The sequence below is a fragment of the Tinamus guttatus genome, unplaced genomic scaffold (genome assembly GCF_059628265.1).
Source record: "Tinamus guttatus ecotype Peru unplaced genomic scaffold, ASM5962826v1 Tinamus_guttatus_pri_ptg000327l, whole genome shotgun sequence".
Lineage (NCBI taxonomy): Eukaryota > Metazoa > Chordata > Aves > Tinamiformes > Tinamidae > Tinamus > Tinamus guttatus.
The window spans coordinates 8,162,326-8,183,569 of record NW_028288861.1 but is presented as its reverse complement, the minus strand read 5'-3'; the positions used below and the strand labels follow the sequence as shown (position 1 = coordinate 8,183,569).

Genomic DNA, 21,244 nt, shown 5'->3' with positions numbered 1-21,244 from the left:
GAAGAAAAGCCTTCATGGGAGGCAGAAGTCTGGGAAAAAGGAGAGGCAGAGGTTTTGCAGAGCAGGAACGAACAGCAAATAGGACAGAGGAGAGTAACGCGGTGTTGCTGTATATGAAAGGCCAGTGTTGCGTAGGGCTTTGGAGACAAAAGACTTGAGTTGCAAGTTTTCCTTTCCCTGTGTGCCCTGGGGTCTTGCACTGAGTCAAAGTATCTTTTTTTGCCAGAAGAGATCTTGACAAATTGGAAGGAATTCTGAGAACTCCAAAACACTGGGCAGGGAGGCAGGGAGCTGAAGGGAATGGTTAACAGACCCACATCTGCAAGGCTGAGCCGAACGCTGGCTTTGGAGTATGGGGAGCATACTCGGAGCCTGAAGATATCGTGAGGGAGCAGACAGTATGTATTAGATTGCTTGTAGCCTTGGCAGTATGGCCATGTTAATTTTTCAGCTACAAGGCTTTCTACAACAGCAAATTGCCAAACTTTTCCATGGATGTAATGACAAGGTGATAGCAACACCGGACCTCTGCCTTCTCTGTCGCTGCTGGGCCTGCACAGCTGAGGAATTGGAGCCCAGGCTTTGCCATGCAGACACAGACTTTCTACTCCTGATCCCTTCATGCTGGTGACACAAAACCTATTACGGATGATCATCAGTTGGGATGCTGAAGGCCACATAGCAGAGGAGTAAAAGAGATTGATGGAGGAATTTTTCTAGTTTCCCCTAGAAACATTTATGCTGCCATCAGGTATCAGGTAACATGCATGTATGTCCAGATATATTCTTGGCCCCCATCTGGGTTCTAATCTTTTGTCTTCTGGGCAGCTGGAAACATGGACCCGATACTGATAACAGTAAAACCATTGGATGCCTGCTGTCTGATTACTGACAGTTCTGAGACTCAGAGAGTGGACAGCAAAGTGTAATTCCCCAGCACAGTTCTCATGGCTTGACTGCTGTAGATGAGATTATCCTGTGTGTGGCAGCTGATGGAGAGATGTGAGGCAACCTGATTAAATCAAACTAACAGATCAAAGGTCAGGGAGGATGCTGTACACAAACCATCATTTTAAGTTAAAGTATAAACTAGGTGCACAGTTTTCCTAAGATGGGTAGGTAACTTCCCAGCATGTCCTGCCGTAAGTGCCATAAGAGCTCCCGCTCTTGAGAAGTGAGAGGTGAGAGGAATATATATAGTTCCCCTCCACCCCATTGCTCCTGTGCCCTCTGTGTGTGTGAGTAGAGGCAAGTTCTTCATTCTGCTTTATACTTGTGGCTAGAGAGGTTTTGCCTATCCTCTCTGTGTTGTGTGTAAATTGAGGGGAGGTTGTTGCTGACTTCTCTCACTCCCAAGGGTGTGTGGGTGTAAGGATGAATAGGCTAATCTGTTTTTTTTCAGGGCTTTGATGTTGGAAGTCTGGTGGAGCGGGTGACTGCTGCTAGTCAACAAGATGAAAAATGAGACTCACAGTGCTTGTTTTGTCTCTGCAATACAGGGGAAATAAGTGAGCCCTCCCCAGAACCCAATGGGAGCCTACCTTCTGTCTAACGCCTCTGCAGGAGGTTTCACTGGACTGGGACCAGCTCTTTGGCTCACAGTTGTTGTGTCTTGTGTAGACAGAGTGGCCTCTGGGACAGGACACGTGCTTACAGAATATAGCTTGTGTGGGCAGCTAGCTATATTGTCTGTGTGTCCTGGGCATCTCTGCCCTAACAGCAGTTCCTTTCTCTGCCATGCAGGGACCTTGCTGTTCACTGCACTGGAGGGTGTGTTACGGGGGAAGGAGAAGGGGAATGGAGGCAGAGCCATAGCCAGCAGTGATGGCTGAACTTTCTGTGGGATGTTCAGCTCAGGCGTAGTGAGCTGGTAGACTACATGGAGCAACATAGCTCTCCCGCTGCTTCAGCATGTTCTCATCAACTTTAAGACCAGGTTTTGGTCTAGTCTGTACCCAGTTTTGTAATGCTGCAAAACCTGTGGCCATGGAATGATGTTTGTACTAGCAAGGTTATTCTAGTGGAATAACCCACTAGTGGAGGGAGGGAATAACCCTCTAGTGGAGTCCTTAGCATGGTGGCAGCTGCTAGGACATTTCTGGATGGATCTCTTTTCATCAGTTCTTAAAAGAGGCAGTATGACTCTGTCAGGCAGTGGTGCCATATCAATTTATTATGCTGCTGTACAACTTTGGAGAGTAGAAGGAGAACCAACTGGAGTAGCTTTCATACTTTTTCAGCCCATGCGAGTGGGTGGCAGCACTTGGGAAGAGGAGGACTGTGCACATCTCACCAGCCACACAACAGAGTTCAGGCCATAGTGGACTGTGTTTCCAGAGAAGTCATAGTTCAGTTTGCTTCCCTTTCCCACTAGATCCCTGTTTTAGTCTGTGGAGCATGCAACTTTTGGCCCATATGTGGCATACGTAATTCAGCAGCCTGGCCTGGTTTCTCTGCTGGCTCCACTTGAAGCTGAGAGCAATTGCAGGCTGTGTTTTGGTTTTTCTGGGATTCACTGGCCTGCACTTCAGGTTGAGAGAGGGGCAGATTTCAAACAGCCCTCCATCATTCTTGGTATTTTGAAATCACGGTTTTGGACAACTAATGGATCCAAGCAGGAGCATGCGTCGATCTTCTGTTGTGACAGCCATGCCCTTGTGCTGAGTGTGTTTCTGCACTACCTTTGGGCCAGGCAAGTGGTGTTCTGCTTGGAGAGTTGTATGTCTTCCAGGGCATCGGTGGCTCACTGCCTAACACACAAAATGAGAGCAAAGAAGAGCACCAACAGAGCGTCAGGTAGAACATGTGGCAAAAGAAGGACATTTGATGTCATCAGAGAGGTGTGCAGAGAAGTGTGACACTTTGGCTAAGGAGCAAACTGAGAGACTGCTTAGAATGAACCTGTTAGCTGACTGTCTGTGTGCTTATAGAAATTCATTTATGTGGTGTCTGGCAGCTCCTGAGCAGTTAAAAACAAAACTCACAGTCTGTCACCTTCTTCCTCTATTTTTCTGAGTGTGCAGAAGCAATTGGATTAGTTTCTAGCATTTTTATTTAATTGCTTTCTGCAGTCATGTGCAAGCATGTGTATTGCTTGCAAAGAAACTTCTCTTGCAGAACTCAGTGAGGAAGAAGGGCAGATGCCAGCCTGCCCTTCAAATGCATTTCACTGTTGGTGCTGTGAGGTCCATGCTCCATCTTGTCTCATGTAATGACAAATTCCACAGAATAGGTTTTGCTTCAGAGAGGACTCTGTCTTCTGCACCTGTTATCTCTTTAAGGTGCTTTTTTCCCTCCTTGTTATTTCGAAGGAGGTGCTGATTTTGGGCAGGTGTGGACAGAGCTCAGCAGTAAAGGGGCAGATGTACAAAAGGGGCATCGGCTGTGGCTTTGCAGGCTAGACAAATAGAGGGATCAGCATGGGGAAGCACAACAGAGACATGATTCAAAGTTTGGCACTGGTTTTCTATGTGTAGACTTAGTAATGAAGAGAGAGGAATGATTGGAAGAAGAAAAAGAGTACAGTAGCCCAGGAAAAGAAGCTGCTGCCCTACATGACAGGTTGAGAGCGTACTCAGGTGGCTCTAAGCATCTGCACTACTTTGGAGAACCGAAGGAAAGAAGAAGCCATGTTAGTGGAGAAGGGAATGAACTTGGTGGTGTAACGCAGATGTATGGTGCCTTTATTGTCCCATGGACTTGCATGTTTGCTGCTGTGGTTTCTAGTGAGAGATCCATGAACAGCTGATATCCATTAGAGAAATCCAGGCCAGCCGCAGGCAGATGCCAGGTGGAGCATGAAGCTGGACTTAACTGCTGCAAGGTGACACAGGCAAGACCCTTGAGCTGGAGCAGTGTGGGCTCTGTGATGGTCAGCTGATTGCTATGGTGACTGTTGGCAGTGGAGTCAGGATGCTGGCACTGCTGTGTTTTTTGGCAGATACCGGCAGCAGTAGGTGTGAGTGCGAGGTAGGAAATCTGACACCCACTTCTGCCTCGGGTAACCCTGTTTTGGGTGTGCTTTTTGTGTCTAAGCTAATGGGTGTTTTCAGTGACATCTCTGCCTGCAGGAGTCCTGAAAGACTGGCAGGGGCTTCAAGTGGGGAGAGGATTTAGATGCCTTCCCTCCTGCTTGTTGATGAGCTGACTGTCCATGAGTAGTGACTGTGAGGTGACTGTGTGACCATGAGCATATGAGCTTTGACAATGAGATACTGGGAACATCTAGACAGCTGTTGGTGTGTGCAAGATCCACTGAGGTAAGCAGTAGGCTTGTCACTTGCCTGGATACGGCTGTGACAATCTAGGTGCCTCCATCTGGCATACCATTTCCCAGGAGGCTCTCCTGCCTGGTTGAGGCTGGTGGCAGTGGCAGTGACTTTCTGGGCCAGAGGATTTTACTTTGCTTTCCCTCCTTCCATCCTCCCAGGAGAGCAGAGGTCTTTGCACTTTGGTGTCTCTCTCACTTGCACAAAGGATACCAGACCTGAAGGTAGCTGCAGGAGGAAGAGTTTGAACTTGAAGTGGGGAGATTTTAGAGTTTTCTTGCTGCTCAGAGGGATAATAAACTGAGCCAAGATTTATGGGCATAATGTGGGTGGGCTTGAAGTCAGGTGCCTTATATGGTGTGTTCCCCCCCCCCCCCGAGTCTTAACAGAGCTGTCTTTCTTGTCAACATGTTTGTGAGCTAATTGATAATAAACTTCAGTGCTCTTGAAGCAATGCCTCTGTGCTCCAGGGCTCAGACACTGAGCCATGAATCCTGTCTGCCTGCTTAAGAACCTGTTTAGAGTCCAAGAAAGGGGAAGTTTCTGGTCTGTGGTCAATTTACTGCTCTCCAAGCCTGGCTGCTTCTCTCTCCCTGTAGACACAGACACTGGTGTTGAGGCTGACCATTCTTCTGTGATGTTTTAGTGGAAAATCGGCAACTGCAGAGCATTACAACGGGGGAAGTGAATCACTGATTTTGGTCCCTGTGGCCCCAAACGGGGAGGGCATCTAGCCAAAGGGACAGGCAGACGGACAAGACAGATACCGAGGATATTGTTCGGTGCTTGAAAAACAGGGGAGAACCCGCCTGTTGTTCTGGCAGGTTATCAGAAGCTGAGCATGACTCAGCCCCTGTCCTGGCTGAGAGGACTTGTCTTGGAGCAGCCTGCCCAGACTATGGGCTAAGAAGCTGGGGTGGAATTACCAGTACTGCAGTGGTTCCTGCCTGTGGGGATCCTTGCTTTGCAGCTGTTTGGGGGAATACGTTGCCTCTCTGGGGGAGCCCTGAAGCTAGTGGTCCCTGTTGCATTGGCCAGGCCAAGAAAGCAGCCTGCCCTTCCCTGCTGCATGTCATGGTTTCCCAAAAAAGAAGCAGCAGCCACCCAGGGAAGAGTTGGCCAGTAGAAACCAGGCAGCTATAGGCAATGGTTATTTCCTAGAGGATGAGATAGCAGGCTGATTGTAGTTGGTCAGATGGAGCTTGTTGTAGTGGGGTCCTGAAATGAGGGTTTCTGTGCTCTTGGGTGATGGTTCCTTCTCTGAGGGCCTCTTAAATTTTCAAATTGGTTTCAGACAATCCCATCCAACTCTCTGTTATTGCCCTCTTGGGAAATGTCTGCTGACTTCTCCGCAATCTGGGGTCTCAGTGAGCTCACTGATGCTCACTAGGGTACAGATCTGTCTCCAGCTGAAAGAGTGACTCTTCAATCCTTATCTGGCCAGCACTTGTACTGTCTGGCATTAGCACCTCCTTGCTGCTGACCAGGCTGTCTAGGATTTACTTTCTTTGCAGTTCCTCAGACAACCCACCCTCCTGTGGTTGGTTACACTCTGGTTAGCTGCTGGAGAGGGTGAGGCAGCCTGGATAAAAAGAAACAGAATACTCCTGTGGCACTTGGCTCTGTGTGTCTTTTATACAAGATGCAAAAAACACCGTTTCCCAGCTTGCTGATAATCTGGCCAAAATCAACAATTGGATGAAGAGCAGCTAATAGAAGCTAAATCTAGGAAATACTGAGGTGTTGCTGGTAGGGAGAGGGAAGTGCTTTGAAGAGTTTGCCACCTTTGCCTCAAACTCCAAAGCGGATAGCTGCCCTTAGGTCGTTATGAGAAGCCACAGCTGTATATCCACCTAGATTCCCCTTGCACAGGAAAAGTAGTCTGAGTTTTGAGAAATGTTTTCTATCTTCAGCGAATTAGAAAGACAGTATTGTTTCCTGGATCCTTGGTAATTTAAACTTGGTTATTGTATTTCATTGTACCGCGCCTTGAAATTACCGTCTTTTTAGAAAGCTGCAGTTGATTCAGAGAACAGCAGTCTTCCAGTTTGTAAGTGTACTTACCAGAAGGCTGCTGGCTCAGCCTTCTGTCTTCGGTGAGGTGACTGATGCCACTTTCTTCCTCAGGGCAGGGAACAGCCATCTTGCAGGTTTATCTGGGATTGGTCAGGAGAGCCACTATATCCAGGGAATAAAACCTTTCTGCCTCTTCTCTAGCTGTTTGCATAGTGTAGCTAGTAAGAAAATCTATCCAACAAAAACTTTTGTGTAGATGTTATTTTCTTCCCGGGAAAAAAAAAGACAAAAGATGCATCTGCTATGTGTGCAGTTCCCTTTCTGAATGTCATACAGGTGTTATATGGATCTTGCAGGGATGAGTATAGCATGAGAATGTATCCCTTGCTTCTGGTATGAATCCTAGGGGATTTAAGAGGGCTCCTGTCTCTGACCCACACCTTAGAAACCGGCAGTTAAAGCTGCATGTTGATTAGTTTTGGATGGCTGCAGATACGGATTAGCCAGTCAGCATAGCTGCCTGCTGCCTTGCCTCTCTTTTATTTTTGATTAGCAGTTAATAATCTGTGTGCCAGTTGACTGACATTGCTCAGTCAGTCACATTTCAGCCTTCATCCTGAGAGATAGTAGCAGGAATAAAGACATTCATTCTCTTTGAACAAGAACACTGCTGCCTCTCCCATCCCTCCATTACCCATGTTTCTCTCAGGAGCCGTGTTGATGTTAGCTGGACACCACAGAAATGGGTGCCCCAGATCACCACAGGACAAGAGGTGTCCTAGCAGTCTGCATGCTGTTTCTGTCCCACAAGCTGTGCCTGACATGAAGAAAGCTGTCAGCAGTTCTGACAGATGAAGAACAGGGAAACCAACTGCTCTGTGGGCGGTCGCCTATAAAGGAAGAGACCACTGCCTCTCTGCAGAGGTTTCATGCTGCAAAGATCTGTGCTGGCCATGTGCCTGGCTGGAAGTGTGTAAGTGAGTAACTCCATACTAAGAGGCTCTAAGATTGAATGAATGTGAAGCCCTGGGGCTTTAACTATCCCAGAACATATGGGCTGAGGTCTCTATCTCTTGAGCCTGAATGCCTCTTCTCTGAGCAGGTGCAGGCATGGAGAGCAGTAGCACAAACTCCCGTATTTGGCTGGGAGCCCCTACCATGATCTGGAGCTGCCCCTTCTGTTTTCCGTCTTCACTCTTGCTCCTAGGACAGCCACACGAAGGAGAAAACTTGCAGCAGTGTGGATCACTGGGAACTAGAGCAAGACTGCAAATGCTAGGCATGTATTAAGAGATACCAAAAGGTTAGAGTATGCTCATGCCTCCTGGCCAGGACCACACTGACATGGTGAGCTCAGGCCCTTTCCCCAGGACCCTGTGAGTAAGCTAGTTCCTATTTGTCCAGTGCCCACTGTGTCTGGATCTTTCGTAGGTGAAAAGCTCCATTTTATATTCCTGGATCTTTGGCAAAGCTGCTTGGTGTGACTTTGGAATGGGTTGGAACTGACAGGCTGAGATGGAAGGACATCCCTTGCCTTTGATTTCTGTGGCCTGGAGTGGGAGGATGTTGCTCAACTCAGTGTACAAATCCCAGAGCTCATCTTCCTAGAATAGGACCAAATAAACAAATTAATTCAAAGCAAATCTGCCTCTTCTCCACATATTGAAATGCTTTGCCAACAAGATCCCAGTAGGATGGTTTTTCCTCAACTATTGCCAGGCACAGAGCAATGTTCCTCCTCCATTTTCCCTTTGTGAGGTTGGCACTGCCCCCGCTGTAGTGAGTACACACAATCCACTTTTCTTCTTAATGATTTGACTGTGCTAATGATTTTTTTAAACCCATTCATGTTTATTGTTTTCTAAACAAAATCTAATGATCCCGGGAATCACAGGAGCTGTCCATAAAGCCAAGGAGGTGAAATTACTTTATGCAAGCAATGGATAGAGCCTAGCCAAACTCACCGGACTGAGTGTAGTATCTTCTCTTCCTTGAGGATAGAGCTGGTGTGAGTATTTTGAAGCGCAAGAGCTGCTGATATTTGCTGATATTTCCCTGTCCTATACCATTGGTCTGCCTTGTCTAGTCACCCTTCAAAACCCAGTGTTGAAGTTGCTCTGCATTGATCAATGCCAAAATATCGAAGACAGTGAGTGTTTCTGGGCTGGGAAACTCTGACCTTTGGAGCCTTCCATCGATACAATCAAAGATTCTGGAAAACTGGATAATCAAAGTGCTTGAGCTTCTAGGGTTTGGTAGCTTCATCTAGCCTTCCTAGAGCTCCAGGTGACTTTTACTTTGTCACTAACAAAACCATAGCTAGGAGAGCAGGTAGCACAGAAGTTTTCTTGGTGGCAGCATGGTTGCATTAACTGCTTAGAGATTTAGGGGCAGGTCGTGGAAGTCAGCATAGGTGATACTCTACAAAATCTCAGGAGAGCTTCTGAAAGAGGGACTGATGCTGCTAGGGACTCACATAACATTGAAATAAAGTTCACTGCTGTTTTTCCAGTTGTATCAGAATAACAATATTCCTACCGAAGACAGCAGTTTGCTGTCTTCATCTCAGACCTTGTTTTTAACAAGACAATGAATACTATTATCAGAAGGAAGTATTCCTAATGAATCTTGTGCTCTTTTAACCAGTCCTATTTGCTCTCCTTGAATGACCTTTAGCAGTGTTCCACTCTGAACAGGGTATAAACCTTCAAACTGCAAAGCTGAGTGTCTGCCCAGCAGTGTGAGTTATGCGAGCTGCTCTTCTGAGGATGGCTGCTCATGTTTACTCCCAGCAGCTCAGCTACAAGCTTTTGTTGTAGCAGAACTGACTGGATTTGAGTATCTGGACCAGGGACTTCTGTCTGTCGAATAAACGTGTTTGATCCTAGAGATTCCTACAGCACAAGGTCAGAAATGTTCAACAGAACAATAAATAATCTAAAATGATCTCTGGGATAGTACAGATTATTAATCTTCACTTAGTTATGTTTGTACTGCACTGATGGTATCTCATCTCTCAGATGGACACTTTCTTTTCCTGAACTGACATCCTCAGAAGTTGGGGAATCCACCACATCTGATATTTTCTTTTTCCAGTAGGAAAAGAGCTATACTGATAAGTGTGTATGTGATTTCCAGTGATTTCTAGTGGGGAATCATTTGGCTTCAGTTAGCAGATGTCATCTTATGTTTTGCCTTTTCTAGATTACAAAGCTCTTTCCACCTGGTATTTTGTTCCTGTGAAGATATCTGCCCTGTAATCAGATCACCTCTTCATCTTCTTTTTACTAAATTGAAGCAATTGAATATTTAAGTCTCTCACAGAAAGGCATTTTCAACCTGCCCTCAAATTATTTTTGTCATTTCTTTTCTGTATTCTTTCCAGTTTTTCAACATCCCTTAGAAAATGAGACACACTATACATTAGATGTGCTACTTTTGTTTATACGCTCTCTACTGTGCTGTAGAGAGGTAAAAATACCTTCCTTTTCCTGGAAAGTGTTTCAGTATCCTGATGTGGGGTTATTGCATTGACAGTTCATATTTAATTGCTTGTCATTAGCTCTGAAATCTTTTCAGAATTGCTGGTTTCCAGGATACTCTGCCTCAATCTGCAGCTGCTGCATGCATTCTTTCTTCCTAGAAGTGTAATTTTGCATTTGGCTGTATTAAAATCGCAAATTGCTTGGATGGATTTGCCCTACAAAGTGATCCAAACTGTTCTGTGTACGGTTGCTTGTTCTCATCACAGTACACCACATTGCAAATTTTTGTGTCAGCAGCACACGTTATCAATGTCGATCATATGTTTATTTCAAAACAAAAATATTTTTCGAGATGAAATTGCTGAATCGTGCCAGGCCTTATACTGATCGCTCTGGAACCCATATAATGCACTCCTCAGGGACAACCGATGCTTGTGTTCTGTCACATAGCCAGTTTGTTATTCATTTCACATGTGCCTGATTGACATTGTACTGCCATGTTTATTTTTTATCAGATTATTATGGGCTCCAAGCCTGTCATGTGTGTGTTTGTAATTCTATCAAATGATGCAAATGGGTTCATTTGACAACAGTTCTCTACAGACCCTGTTGACTTTACCTCATTTATATATGCCTTTCTTTTAGGTCCCAATTAATTGGCCCATGCATCAACTGTTCTGTTATGTTGTCCAGGGCTGATTTCTGGATCATTGGCAGACAGTTACTTTGTATATCAAGCTTGACCTGTTTGAATACCACCACTGAATTAGCTCCCTTTCCATCTCCACTTACCATTCCATATATTACCATTATTCTAAGATATCCGAGCCAGGAATGGCAGTGAGCCAGAGCTGCCGTCAGCCAGTTCTTGTTGGACCATCCAGTCTGACTGATTTTAGAAATCTGTGTTCTCAGTAGACACTGTAACACCTCTTTTGTGCTGACTGATAGGAAAATGGTAAAAGACATAAAATGGGATGGATCTCTCTGGACACTTCAGTGGCCCCTGACATTGGGTCAGAGGTAGAAGTGTTGACATGGACAGGTTAAGCAGAGGACCAGTTGGTATTTAAGTTCTATTGCAATAAAATACTAGGTTGGGACTTTCGAAGAAACTCAAGAGGTGTAGTGCAAGGTTCTGCACCTGGGGAGCAATAACCCCAGACACCAGGACAGGCTGGGGACCAACCTTCTGGAGAGCAGCTCTGCAGAGAAAGACCTGGGCATCATGGTGGACGACAAGTTGACCACGAGGCAGCAGTGTGCTCTCGTGGCCAAGAAGGCCAGTGGGATCCTGGGGTGTGTTAAGAAGAGCGTCTCCAGCAGGTCGAGGGAGGTGATCCTGCCCCTCTACTCAGCCCTGGTGAGGCCACATCTGGAGTATTGTGTCCAGTTCTGGGCTCCACAGTACAAGAGGGACGTGGAGCTGCTGGAGAGAGTCCAGCACAGGGCCACAAGGATGATCAGGGGCCTGAAACATCTGCCCTATGAGGAGAGGCTGAGGGAGCTGGGCCTGTTCAGCCTGGAGAAGAGAGGTGAGAGGGGACCTGACCAGTGTCTATAAGTACCTCAAGGGAGGGAGTGAGGAGGATGGTGCTGGTCTCTTTTCAGTGGTGGCCACCGACAGAACTAGAGGTAATGGCCACAAACTGAAGCACCAAAAGTTCCACATGAACTTAAAGAAAAATTTTTTAACAGTGGGGGTGACAGAGTGCTGGAACAGGCTGCCCAGAGAGGTTGTGGAGTCTCCTTCTCTGGAGATCTTCAAAACTCGCTTGGACGCAGTCCTGTGTCATGTCGTCTAGGTGACCCTGCGTGTGCAGGGAGGTTGGACTAGATGACCTCTAGAGGTCCCTTCCAACCTTAAGCATTCTATGATTCTATGAGCAGCTAACCTGCTTTGGACCTTTGTGCAGTAAAGCTTTTCTCCTTGCAGGTGGTACAGGTGAGAAAGAGGGAGGCATTTCCTGATAAGGACTGAACGTCTTGAGAGATTGAATGCTGCCAGCCCGCAAAAGGGCATGGGTACAAAAGAGCAAAATGTGCTGTTGTGTTGGTTTAATGCAAAGGCCTCTGTGTAGGGATCTACATACCTTTAGCACAGACTGTAAGAAGTGTGATCTTGTGAGCTGGATGGCTTCTGCATGTTTAGTCCCTGGAAAACACCCCAAGCCATGAATGTAATTTCTGCAGAAAGTTGTAACTGCACTTACAGGAGGGAGTTCTTAGTCATTTTCTCTTCTTGGGACTCTTCTGGGCCATGTTTTGTTTATTTGCGTGGCCTGGCTTCTCTTCTGGCTGCCTCTTTTTTTTTCAGTGCTGCCTCTTTTCTGGGCATACAGACCCAGAGAAAGCTCCCAACATGAGAACAACTAGATTTGATACTGCTTATGTCTGCTGGCAGAGGGATGTGATAAGACAATCCATCAGACTTTCTTCATCACAATCCTTCCTGACACAGGCACAATCTTTCCTAGTCCTGGAGTCACAGTGGTCATTCCTGGAGGCACAGAGCTTTCTTAGTGATAGGGGAGAATGACTTTACTATCATAATTCTTTTCAAAGTGCATACCACAGGGCTGAGGACACTAGTCCTGTCTGCTCCCAGGACCAGCCTGTACTTCAGCCAGCTGCCACACTCATCAATGCTGCCCATCTTACAAGACAAACAAATCATGCAACTTCATGGTTTTCCGACTAGCTCAGAGGCATCTCTGACCTTGACATCGTTGTTGATCAGCTTTTCTAATGCCTGTCACTGGGACATTTGGTTTACAGCCAACTCGAACTGCAGGTTACTGAGTTGTAACCGTGTGCTCGAACTGCCTGTTTTCGAAACCTCAAACTTGGTTGTTTAAAAGTGATAAATGGACCCCAGAGTAATAACCCTGGACTGCTCCATTCAACTATCATGCAGAGCTAACTGTCCTGATGATGCCTGAAGATGCTTTTGAGGCAAGAAGACACCTGATGCACTTTTGGTAGAAAGCAGAAGAGTGTTGCATTGCATTTCCTGATGCACAAAGTGGAGTTGAGGCAACTATCAGGCCATTAGCTTAATGAGAGGATTACATTCATGTTACAGAGGATGCTGGTCAGTGTGCTTTCCTTTTCCACCTACCTCCATAAAACAGGCACATGCGTATGCACAGGACATGTGGGAGAGAGACTAGGAGTAGGACAGAGACTAGGAATCACCATCTCCTTTGAGTGTTCCCAGACTGCCTGGCTTCAAAGTAAAGGGACTAGATGAGCACCATCATTAATGCAGCCGTTTAGGGCTTTTGTATGAATCTGTTAGGTAGGAAAGTGAGCAGATCTTGAGCATGATGGCATGATTGGCAGAGGTTCTGCATGGCAGGCAGGGTGTCCCTGTGTTGTGGCAGCCTGATGGGACCATAAAGAGGGTTTTTTGGTGAGCACTGTATCTTGCCACGCTGCAGCACGCCACAGTTTCAGTTGTGTGCCAGAGTAGATAACAGCCTCAGCTGTGCTGCTGCAGTCAGCTCATCACATGGGACTGTGCTCTCCCCAGAGAGCTGGCATGTCAAAGGCTGTGCAGGGGGAGAGGGAAGTTGGTGTCATCTCTGCTGCTCAGGCTGGGCTGATGCTTTCGCTGGGGTTTTGCCAAGGGGAGAAAAGTTTGGCCAGTGCATTATTATGGAGAAGTGCTTTTGGTGATAAGTCTGTCAGCTTTGCACTGTCTTGGGAAGCTGATGAACTGATGCTATCTTGAAGAAGGCAGAGAGTGAGGCAAGGCAGGCCTTCTGAGGAGACTAATGGGAGAAGAGGGAGAGGGTCACAGTCCCTGCAGTAAGGTGCTGTCCTTGTGATGCCTGAGAATGGGCATGTAGACAGAGCTTCGTATCAAGACGGTGGCCCAGACAGCCTGGCAGTGAAGGTTGCCACAGTGCCTCCTGTTAGACAGGCATTGTAGTCAGTACAGTTACTTGTGAGAAATACTGATTCATTTTTTTTTTCTCTTCCACAGGTCTCAGAGCAGAATTGGCTCTCCTGTCTCCCCACAGCACACAGGTCCTTCACGGACTGTCCGGCGCTACCCAGACAGCAATGGTCACCTTGTGTCTAATACACTTCCCGGTGGGAATGGCTATGAACAGAGCAGCTCTGGACCACAGGCAGTTTCCCCAGAGCACACATTGTCTGCAAGGGGTAAGGCCTCCAGGGCTGGCAGTCTTTTAGGGGGCTTCCTGTTGGGTTCTCCTGGGGAAGGGCAGTGATGTGAGCGAGGATGTCACAGTTAAGCGGTGGCAAGCAAACTCCTAAAAGGCTCTGGTTGCTTCTGTAGCACCTTGGAGGTGGAGAGAAAAGAAGACAGCCCAGCTGTCCCCTCCCAAGGGGAGAAGGCAGCACCATGGAGAAGAATAAAGGAGTGAGGAAAGAATAGTAACCATGATATTGCTGAGATAGCTTCCTGCAGCCTGTTGTGAACTGCAGAGTCAGGGCAAGAAAGGGCATCTGGACTTCCAGAGAGTGAAGCTGGGCAGGGAGGAAAGGGAAGGTCAGTGTACACATTGCTGAGCCTGAGGAAGAAAAAGATGCCATGGAAGGAGGACGCATCAGGAGAGCAAAATACTGATGGTGGGAAGAGAAGGCATGGGTATGTGACAGGAGCCTCCCAGAGCAGTAGAGTGTCACCTCAGCACATTACTCTGGCTGGGAATTTCCTCATTCTGTAGAAATGGCATCTCCCAGCATCTCGCTCTGTTTCAAACTCCCCTTTGGTCAGATTGTGTAACAGACATCTAGTTTTTCCCTTTGGCTGCCCTGTTTGTGCCTTCTGACATGAGCAGGGGTTAAGCCAGGCGGCAGGAACATGTAGTTTCTGAGACAGAGTCTCAGAAGCTCCCCGGCTAGAACAGATGAAAACTGTCTTCTGCATGGTTCCTGAAGGAGAGGAACGGCCTCATGTGGCATCTCAGCCCTTATGAGTAGAGCTGTAAGCCCGATTTAAGTTGTAAACTGGAAGTAGGGGATGAAATGGGAAGCACGTGTGTGTGGTAGGGATGTGAGCATAGCAAGGGGGGCATTCACAGATACTGCTGTCTTGCAGCACAGGGATAGAGGGCTCTAGTGTTGAGCAAGCTATTTCATGTTTATGCAACATGAATACTTGCCCATTTTCTTCAAGCCTCCAAATTCTCTGAGTGTGATTTCTCTTTTATCTAATATGAGGATGGTGAGGAAATGAAGGGGAGGTGACTGAAGGTGTCAGGGGATGTTTGCCGAGAGATATTTATTTCTCTCTGAGAGAAATAGAGAGGCCAGATGCTCTCTTTAGTGGATACCAGCTTGGCTGTCTTTGTAGGAAGTCCTTCAGTGGTGTAAAGACATTCAGGCTCCAGGCTATGTAAGTGGATTGAAAAGGAATATTGCCTAAATCAGCAAAACACCCTTTTATACTGGAATTAGTGTGCATCTCTCTTCATAAGGAGTTGCCAGTCTAACTGAGAATGCAGTGCTTGTTGCTGCTGGTTTCCCACATGTTAACAAGCCATTAATGATGCTGGAGCAGAGGACAAGGCAGGTGTGGGCAAGGGGCAAGCAGAGACATTGCCCAGAGCTGTGGTCACAGATCCCTCCCTGCTCTGGGAATGCTTTGGAGAGAGAGATGCAGATAACCCACCCCCTGTCCTGAAGAAGCTGCTTCTACTCAGCACTATCCTTTTCCTTCACAGGAGCCAACCTGACAGAGAAGATTAGGAAAATAAAGATTGTCTTCACACCCACCATCTGCAAGCAGACTTGCCGGAGTGGGCGCTGCTACAACAGCTGCGAGAAGGGAGACACCACCACTCTTTACAGCCAAGGGGGGCACAACCATGATCCCAAGTCTGGCTTCCGCATCTGTGAGTCCCCAGCCTATTTCATTGCCTGGTCTCCCACTGTTCTCCTTAATCCTTTTGTGTCTTTACAGACTGAGAGCTAGAGGTGGTAGAAGGATGGGAGGAGATAAATAGAAGAAAGATATCTCCTGGAGCCTTTAGAGCTTACTCCATCTCTGTCTCGGAGGGAGAAAGACAGACCTTGCCTCATTACCCTCTTTCCTGGGCAGGCAGTTTCAGTTTCCATCCCACCCTAGGTAGGGGGAACATGTGTGTTTCACTCAGGCCTGCAGCCAGGCCTCGCCTCCCCCTCCTCCTCAGAGCCAGCTCACTGCTTTCATTGGCATCCAGTCTTGGGGCTGACTTTCATCACCTAATTTCCTCCTGTTCTCTCTTTTCATTCACGTGGCAGCCAGGAGAGTTGGCTGCAGCAAGCTGTTTCTACAAACAGCCTGCTGAAACCTCTCCTCACCTTGTAGAACTGCTGGGATTGCCTTCTAGGTCACTGTGATACCCACTCAGTTGGGCACATCCTTTTGGAGCTAGTCGGTGGGAGCAGCCCACAGGACCAAGGTAGGACTCATTCTCTGAAAGCTCCCGTAACTCTCTAACACTGAGAGAGTACAAAGAAAAGTCTGGATGTGATGCAGACTGAGTGATAAGAGGTTCTAGGAATTTGTGTCCAGATCTCAGTCCAATGATGTGTCTGCTCATCCCCCCAGCCTGATTGCTGAGTTTGAGCAAAGGAGCTCTAAGCAGGGCATTCATACCCTGGGCTGAACCTCAAAAGCCATTCTCGTGTGTGCAGCAGCAATGTTTCATCTCAGGCTGAAATGAGAAGATGGTCATGGACAGGTCATCTCAAGATGACCTGTCAGGAAACCCTTGTACCTTGTCTGAGTGTTGTTCACATTGAGAGAGATGCTGGGTTACTCCAAACATCTCATGAGACCATAGAAGACTTCAGCTTCATTCGTGGATGCTTTTTCTGATTCTGTGCTCCCAGGTTTTTTGTCCCACTCTATGCTTCACCCACTTCAGCTGCTGAAGAGAGCAGCTGGGAGAGGCTCTGAGTATATAGTGCTCTGCCTGTGCTCGTTCTGCCTATCCTGCCCCACTGGGCTCCCTTCTGGGCTGGGAGTAAAAAAGGCTTCCTGCCAAGTGAGGAAGTGGCATAAAATCTCTTCATGCTAAGAAAAGGTGTTCTGCTGAGTCAGCCCTGTGTTGCTGCCGTAGCTCCTGCTCCGCTCCAAGGGATCCTGCTGGTGCGTGCATTATGACCTTGGCTCTTTGGGGTTGCCCTGCGGGGCATGGGTGCCTCATGCTGGCCGTGGTCCCAGAGACCAAGCGAGAGCTAATCATCTTCAGCTCATGACTCCAGGCCATGCTACAGCTCAGGGAGAGCCCTGGCTTCTCCGCTTGCTCCCTGCTGGTTAGTGATACCCAGCAGAGCTGCCAGGCTTGCCTCCAGGCAGCTTACTGCAAATGCAGAGCCTGGCTTAGTCCGAGGTCTACTTGTCAGGTCCGACAGGGTTAGTGCCAGACCAGTTCCAGCTGTCCAGCCTCCCACAGCCATTCATTAGTTAGTGGTAGTAGCTCAGATTCTTTGCTATGTGGGCCTCTTTTTGCCTTGCAGATTTCTGCCAGATTCCCTGCTTGAATGGAGGACGTTGTGTAGGCCGGGATGAATGCTGGTGCCCCTCTAATTCCACGGGGAAGTTTTGTCACCTGCCAGCTTCCACTCTGGAAAAGAAGCAAGCAGGAAGAGTGCCAAACACCATGGCCAGCAGCTCCATGAAGCACTCCACATACACACTGCCCCTGTCCAACCAGCTGGGTGAGTGTGGTTGGGCCTCCAAACTCTGGGTTCTCAGCACGTAGAGGTGCCTGTCATAGAGAAGACTCCTGCAACTGTTACCTTGTGCTTGCAAAGCCAAGGCCCAGGCCTCATGCCCTGGGAACTGGAAGGTTATTGAGGCAGCGAGTAAGGGAATCAGGGAATTTAGGAGGAATGCTATGGGGCTGTAAGATGAGCAAAGGCTAGGGCTAGTCCTGGCACAGGTGAGGCAAGGCGATGTTGAGTCAGAAAATCCTTTTGAATTCCTAAATTCTTTTAGATTAATGTATCTACCCAAAATATATATCCCAACCACTGTTTCCTGTGACAATGGCTCCCTGTTGATGCTAGTTTCCTCTGCTAGAAGCCAAGGCTTCCCTTATTCTTCTGAATCTGCCTACTCTGGCTACTCCTCAGAATTTCAGGGGAGCACTAATAGGCCCAATTTGGTCAGTAGCTCCCTACATTTGCCTTATCAGGCTAGGTTATTAGAAAAGCAGCTGCCTTAGTTTCGGAAGGGCTCAGGTTGTTGGAGAAAGCTTTTGGTAGGTTTGTCCTGTTAGTAGGCCAGGTAAGTATTTTGTCTTAGACATAGTCTTCCTCTAGATTTCTTGGTGGTATCAGTCTACTTCTCTCCCTGCATGACTTTTGATAGGATGTTCTTCAGATGCCAAATTGTAGCTAGAGTGTGAAAATATTGGTATAAACGCATTTTCCAGCTTCCTTAAACCCTTCCTTGGTGAACGTCCACATCAACCACCCTCCAGAAGCTACTGTGCAGATTCATCAGGTGGCCAGGGTGCGGGGCGACTCAGAGCTGTCAGAGGAGAACAGTGTGGAGGCAGTGGTGGTACCTCCACTGGCTGCAGTGCCGTGGTACACCTACACCAATGGGAACGGCAACAACATCGACACAGAAAGCAAACAGCAGCAGAGACCTCCAGATGTGATGGGGAGGTGCTTTCGGGAGGCTCTTCATGGACAGGTAAGGGGTTACCTGTAAAGTGAGGTCTACATGCAGATAAATTTGTTATTTTGGGCAGGGGTTCATTTGCACGTGAGGAAGTGAGTGTGGCCTTTCATTGCGTGAAACTGTTCAGAATATCTGAATGATGTGTGGGCAGCACCTAGTGTTGTGGGCATGTGGGTTTTGGAAGGAAAACCACACTGTCTTGCCCTGAGAAGGCTGTGCCCTGGGGCAGAATAGCCCAGACTCGATAGCTTTCACACACAGTCTCATTTGAAAAGGATACCCTATTTATAGAAACATTTACAGCCACAATCTGTGATTATTGTAGGAAACGTATAAAATATAGGAAAATTCCTTTCCCTCTCACACAATAAATGAAAATCTGATTTCCATGGAACATTGCCTTCCTGGGCAGCTTGGTCAGTATTTGGGAAGCAAATGCACGTGAGGGGCTTTCTCACCCCCGTCTCACAATCATCATAGTTTCTTATTTTGTCTTTCCCCATATGTTTCTGTTGCGTCACTGGAAAAGTATCGGAGGTTTTTGGCACCCACAAGAACACCTGTGAATTCCCCCAGAGCAGCTTGCTCTCTGTGAGACCACAGTTGGGCAGGCTGAGACTCTGCCTCCTTTTCATTGCTCGGAGAACTCAGCCCTTTTTAAGGACTGCTCCTGGTTCCTTTCCCATCCAGGGCATTTTTAGCTGGATAAATTCTCAGCACTTCCCTAGTACAAAAATAAATGAGATCAAGCCCTAAACATCTCACAAAGAGACTGGAAAAGCCCTATCCCTCTATGAGGAGACAACAGCTCCCTGACCCTTGGAGCAGGTTTGCCTTCCAAGTAGCCAGCTTAAAGAGGCACTTAGAGGCATTTAATTTTCTCCAGCATTTCCAGAGGGCTGTGAGTGAAGCTCTTGGAAGGGGCAAAGGGAGAGGAAAGGATGCCGTTACTGTGCTCACACCTTTTTTTTTAATCTATTGCTGGGTCTATGGCTGAGGAGACTGGGTGACAGCAAGGAGCCCAGGCAGAAAGTGTTTGTCTCTTCCCTCTCAGCCTGAAGCCAAGCTGATTGGAATGTGAGCACTGGGCGCACGGCCATTTCTCATATGGATGAGGGCCAGATTTGGCCTGCGGACTGCGACAGCTCAGCTCTAATGGGGAAGCCTGTAATCCAGAGGGCCTTGCCGGGGGGAAGAGAGACATATTCAGCAAGTGAAAGTGCCTGACCACAAGTTCCCCACAGGGCTGGAATGGTGCACCCGTATTTTGGCTAATCAGTGTGTGGCTAAGAGCAGGCACTGCACTGATCCTGGGGCTTTGCTGGGTGATATCATCTCTGATCCTTGTTTTGCACTGTTTGATGTCCTCCTCTTCTCCTCCAAAGGGATGCAGTCAAAGGGGTTTCATGCTTCTCTGTCTGTAAAATTGTTTACTGTCTTAAACTGTATCCCTGATCCTGCTGTGTCCCTGTTGGGAGTGGTGCTGTGAGAATTGCGTTAGCTTCTAACCCTATGCCATAGTCCCCATACTGACTGTGCCCTCGCCTTATAAGCAAACCACAGCTGCCTTCCTCCTCTCGCAGTACCTGCAAAGGGCAGGTGCACGGTCCTCTGCTTGTCACAGAGAAGCCTGAACCCTCTGGTCCTCTCTCTGCAGTGCGCTAACCCTCTACCAGGGCTGACCAAGCTGGAGGATTGTTGTGGCAGTGTGGGGCTCTTCTGGGGTGTGGACAGGTGCCTAGCCTGCCCACCTCGACCAGGTAAGTGCTCCTGCAGGGAAAGGCTGCCTCTGTAGAAGGTGCCAAGGAACTGCCTGCAACCTCTGCAAGCAAAAGAGATTCAGCCAGGGCCAACAGGCTGCTTCAAACAGCTGAAGAAGCATAAAGCAGGGCTGCACATCCCAGGTGCCCTGGAATGCAGATGTCCTTTTCCAGAGGTCCTCAGAGGAGAAAAATATGTCTAATGTGGTATGCAGGGTGATGTCTGCTCTGGTCTGGACTCAGCCCATGCATGAGGGAGGAATGGTCTGGTTTGGGTGCTGGCTTCAAGCTCAGCACTTTCTCCACAAACCGCCTCTGTAAAAGCCCAGTGCAGCCAGTGGTTTGATCCATGCCAGATCCATTAGGAAGGAGAAACAGGAAAACAACGGCCGTGGTTTTAGGAGGTGCAGTCCTAGATTAGTTGAGGAGGCTGCAGACTCGGCCCTATAGAATTACGGGCCTGTTCTAGGCCCAACACGGGCTTGGCAGGGGCTTTGGAAATAACACTACATCAAACAATTGGCAGGAGTGCACCCAGAGTCCATTCCAGGGGCACAGGAATCCAGCTCTATTTCTTCTGCTCTCAGGAGCTGGACAGAGTGATGCTGCCCAGAGACAGGGGATTCCTCAGCAGCTTCGCTGGGGCATTAGGCCGTCACCATGGTGTGCATGCCTTGGGATGCTCCGAGATCAAGACCTTGCCTTGAGAGGAGAGAGCAACTTGGTGATTCCAGTGCTGTCTCGGGCACAGCCCTTTTCCTGGGCAGGCACAGCCACGCAGTAGTTTCCAGGTTCAAATCCTGGAGTGAATGGTTGGGAGGTGGAGGTCCCAGAAAGGCCATTGTGGCAGGATGTGTTCCAGATCCGGAGAAAGTGGTGAGATGCCAAAAGACTGAAGGAGGGACAAGCTAGACCATGGCACCCTGAAAGTCATGGTCTAGCTCGTCCCTCTTTTAGTCTTCTCCAACAACAATGTGGAACTGGTAGCTCTGGATTAGCCAGCAGGCAGGCAACATGGGCTGGGAGCGCTGTGCTCAGACTGGTGGCCCAATGATGGAC

General features: G+C 48.0%; 1 protein-coding gene across 1 annotated transcript in view; it reads left to right on the top strand.

Annotated features, from left to right (window-relative positions):
• Positions 1-21,244, top strand: part of LTBP2 (latent transforming growth factor beta binding protein 2) — an 82,642-nt gene that overhangs the window by 27,694 nt on the left and 33,704 nt on the right. The window contains 5 exon segments of the mRNA XM_088529216.1: positions 13,761-13,942; positions 15,469-15,639; positions 17,252-17,452; positions 18,172-18,437; positions 20,083-20,185. Of these exon segments, the coding sequence (XP_088385342.1) occupies positions 13,761-13,942; positions 15,469-15,639; positions 17,252-17,452; positions 18,172-18,437; positions 20,083-20,185 (923 nt within the window).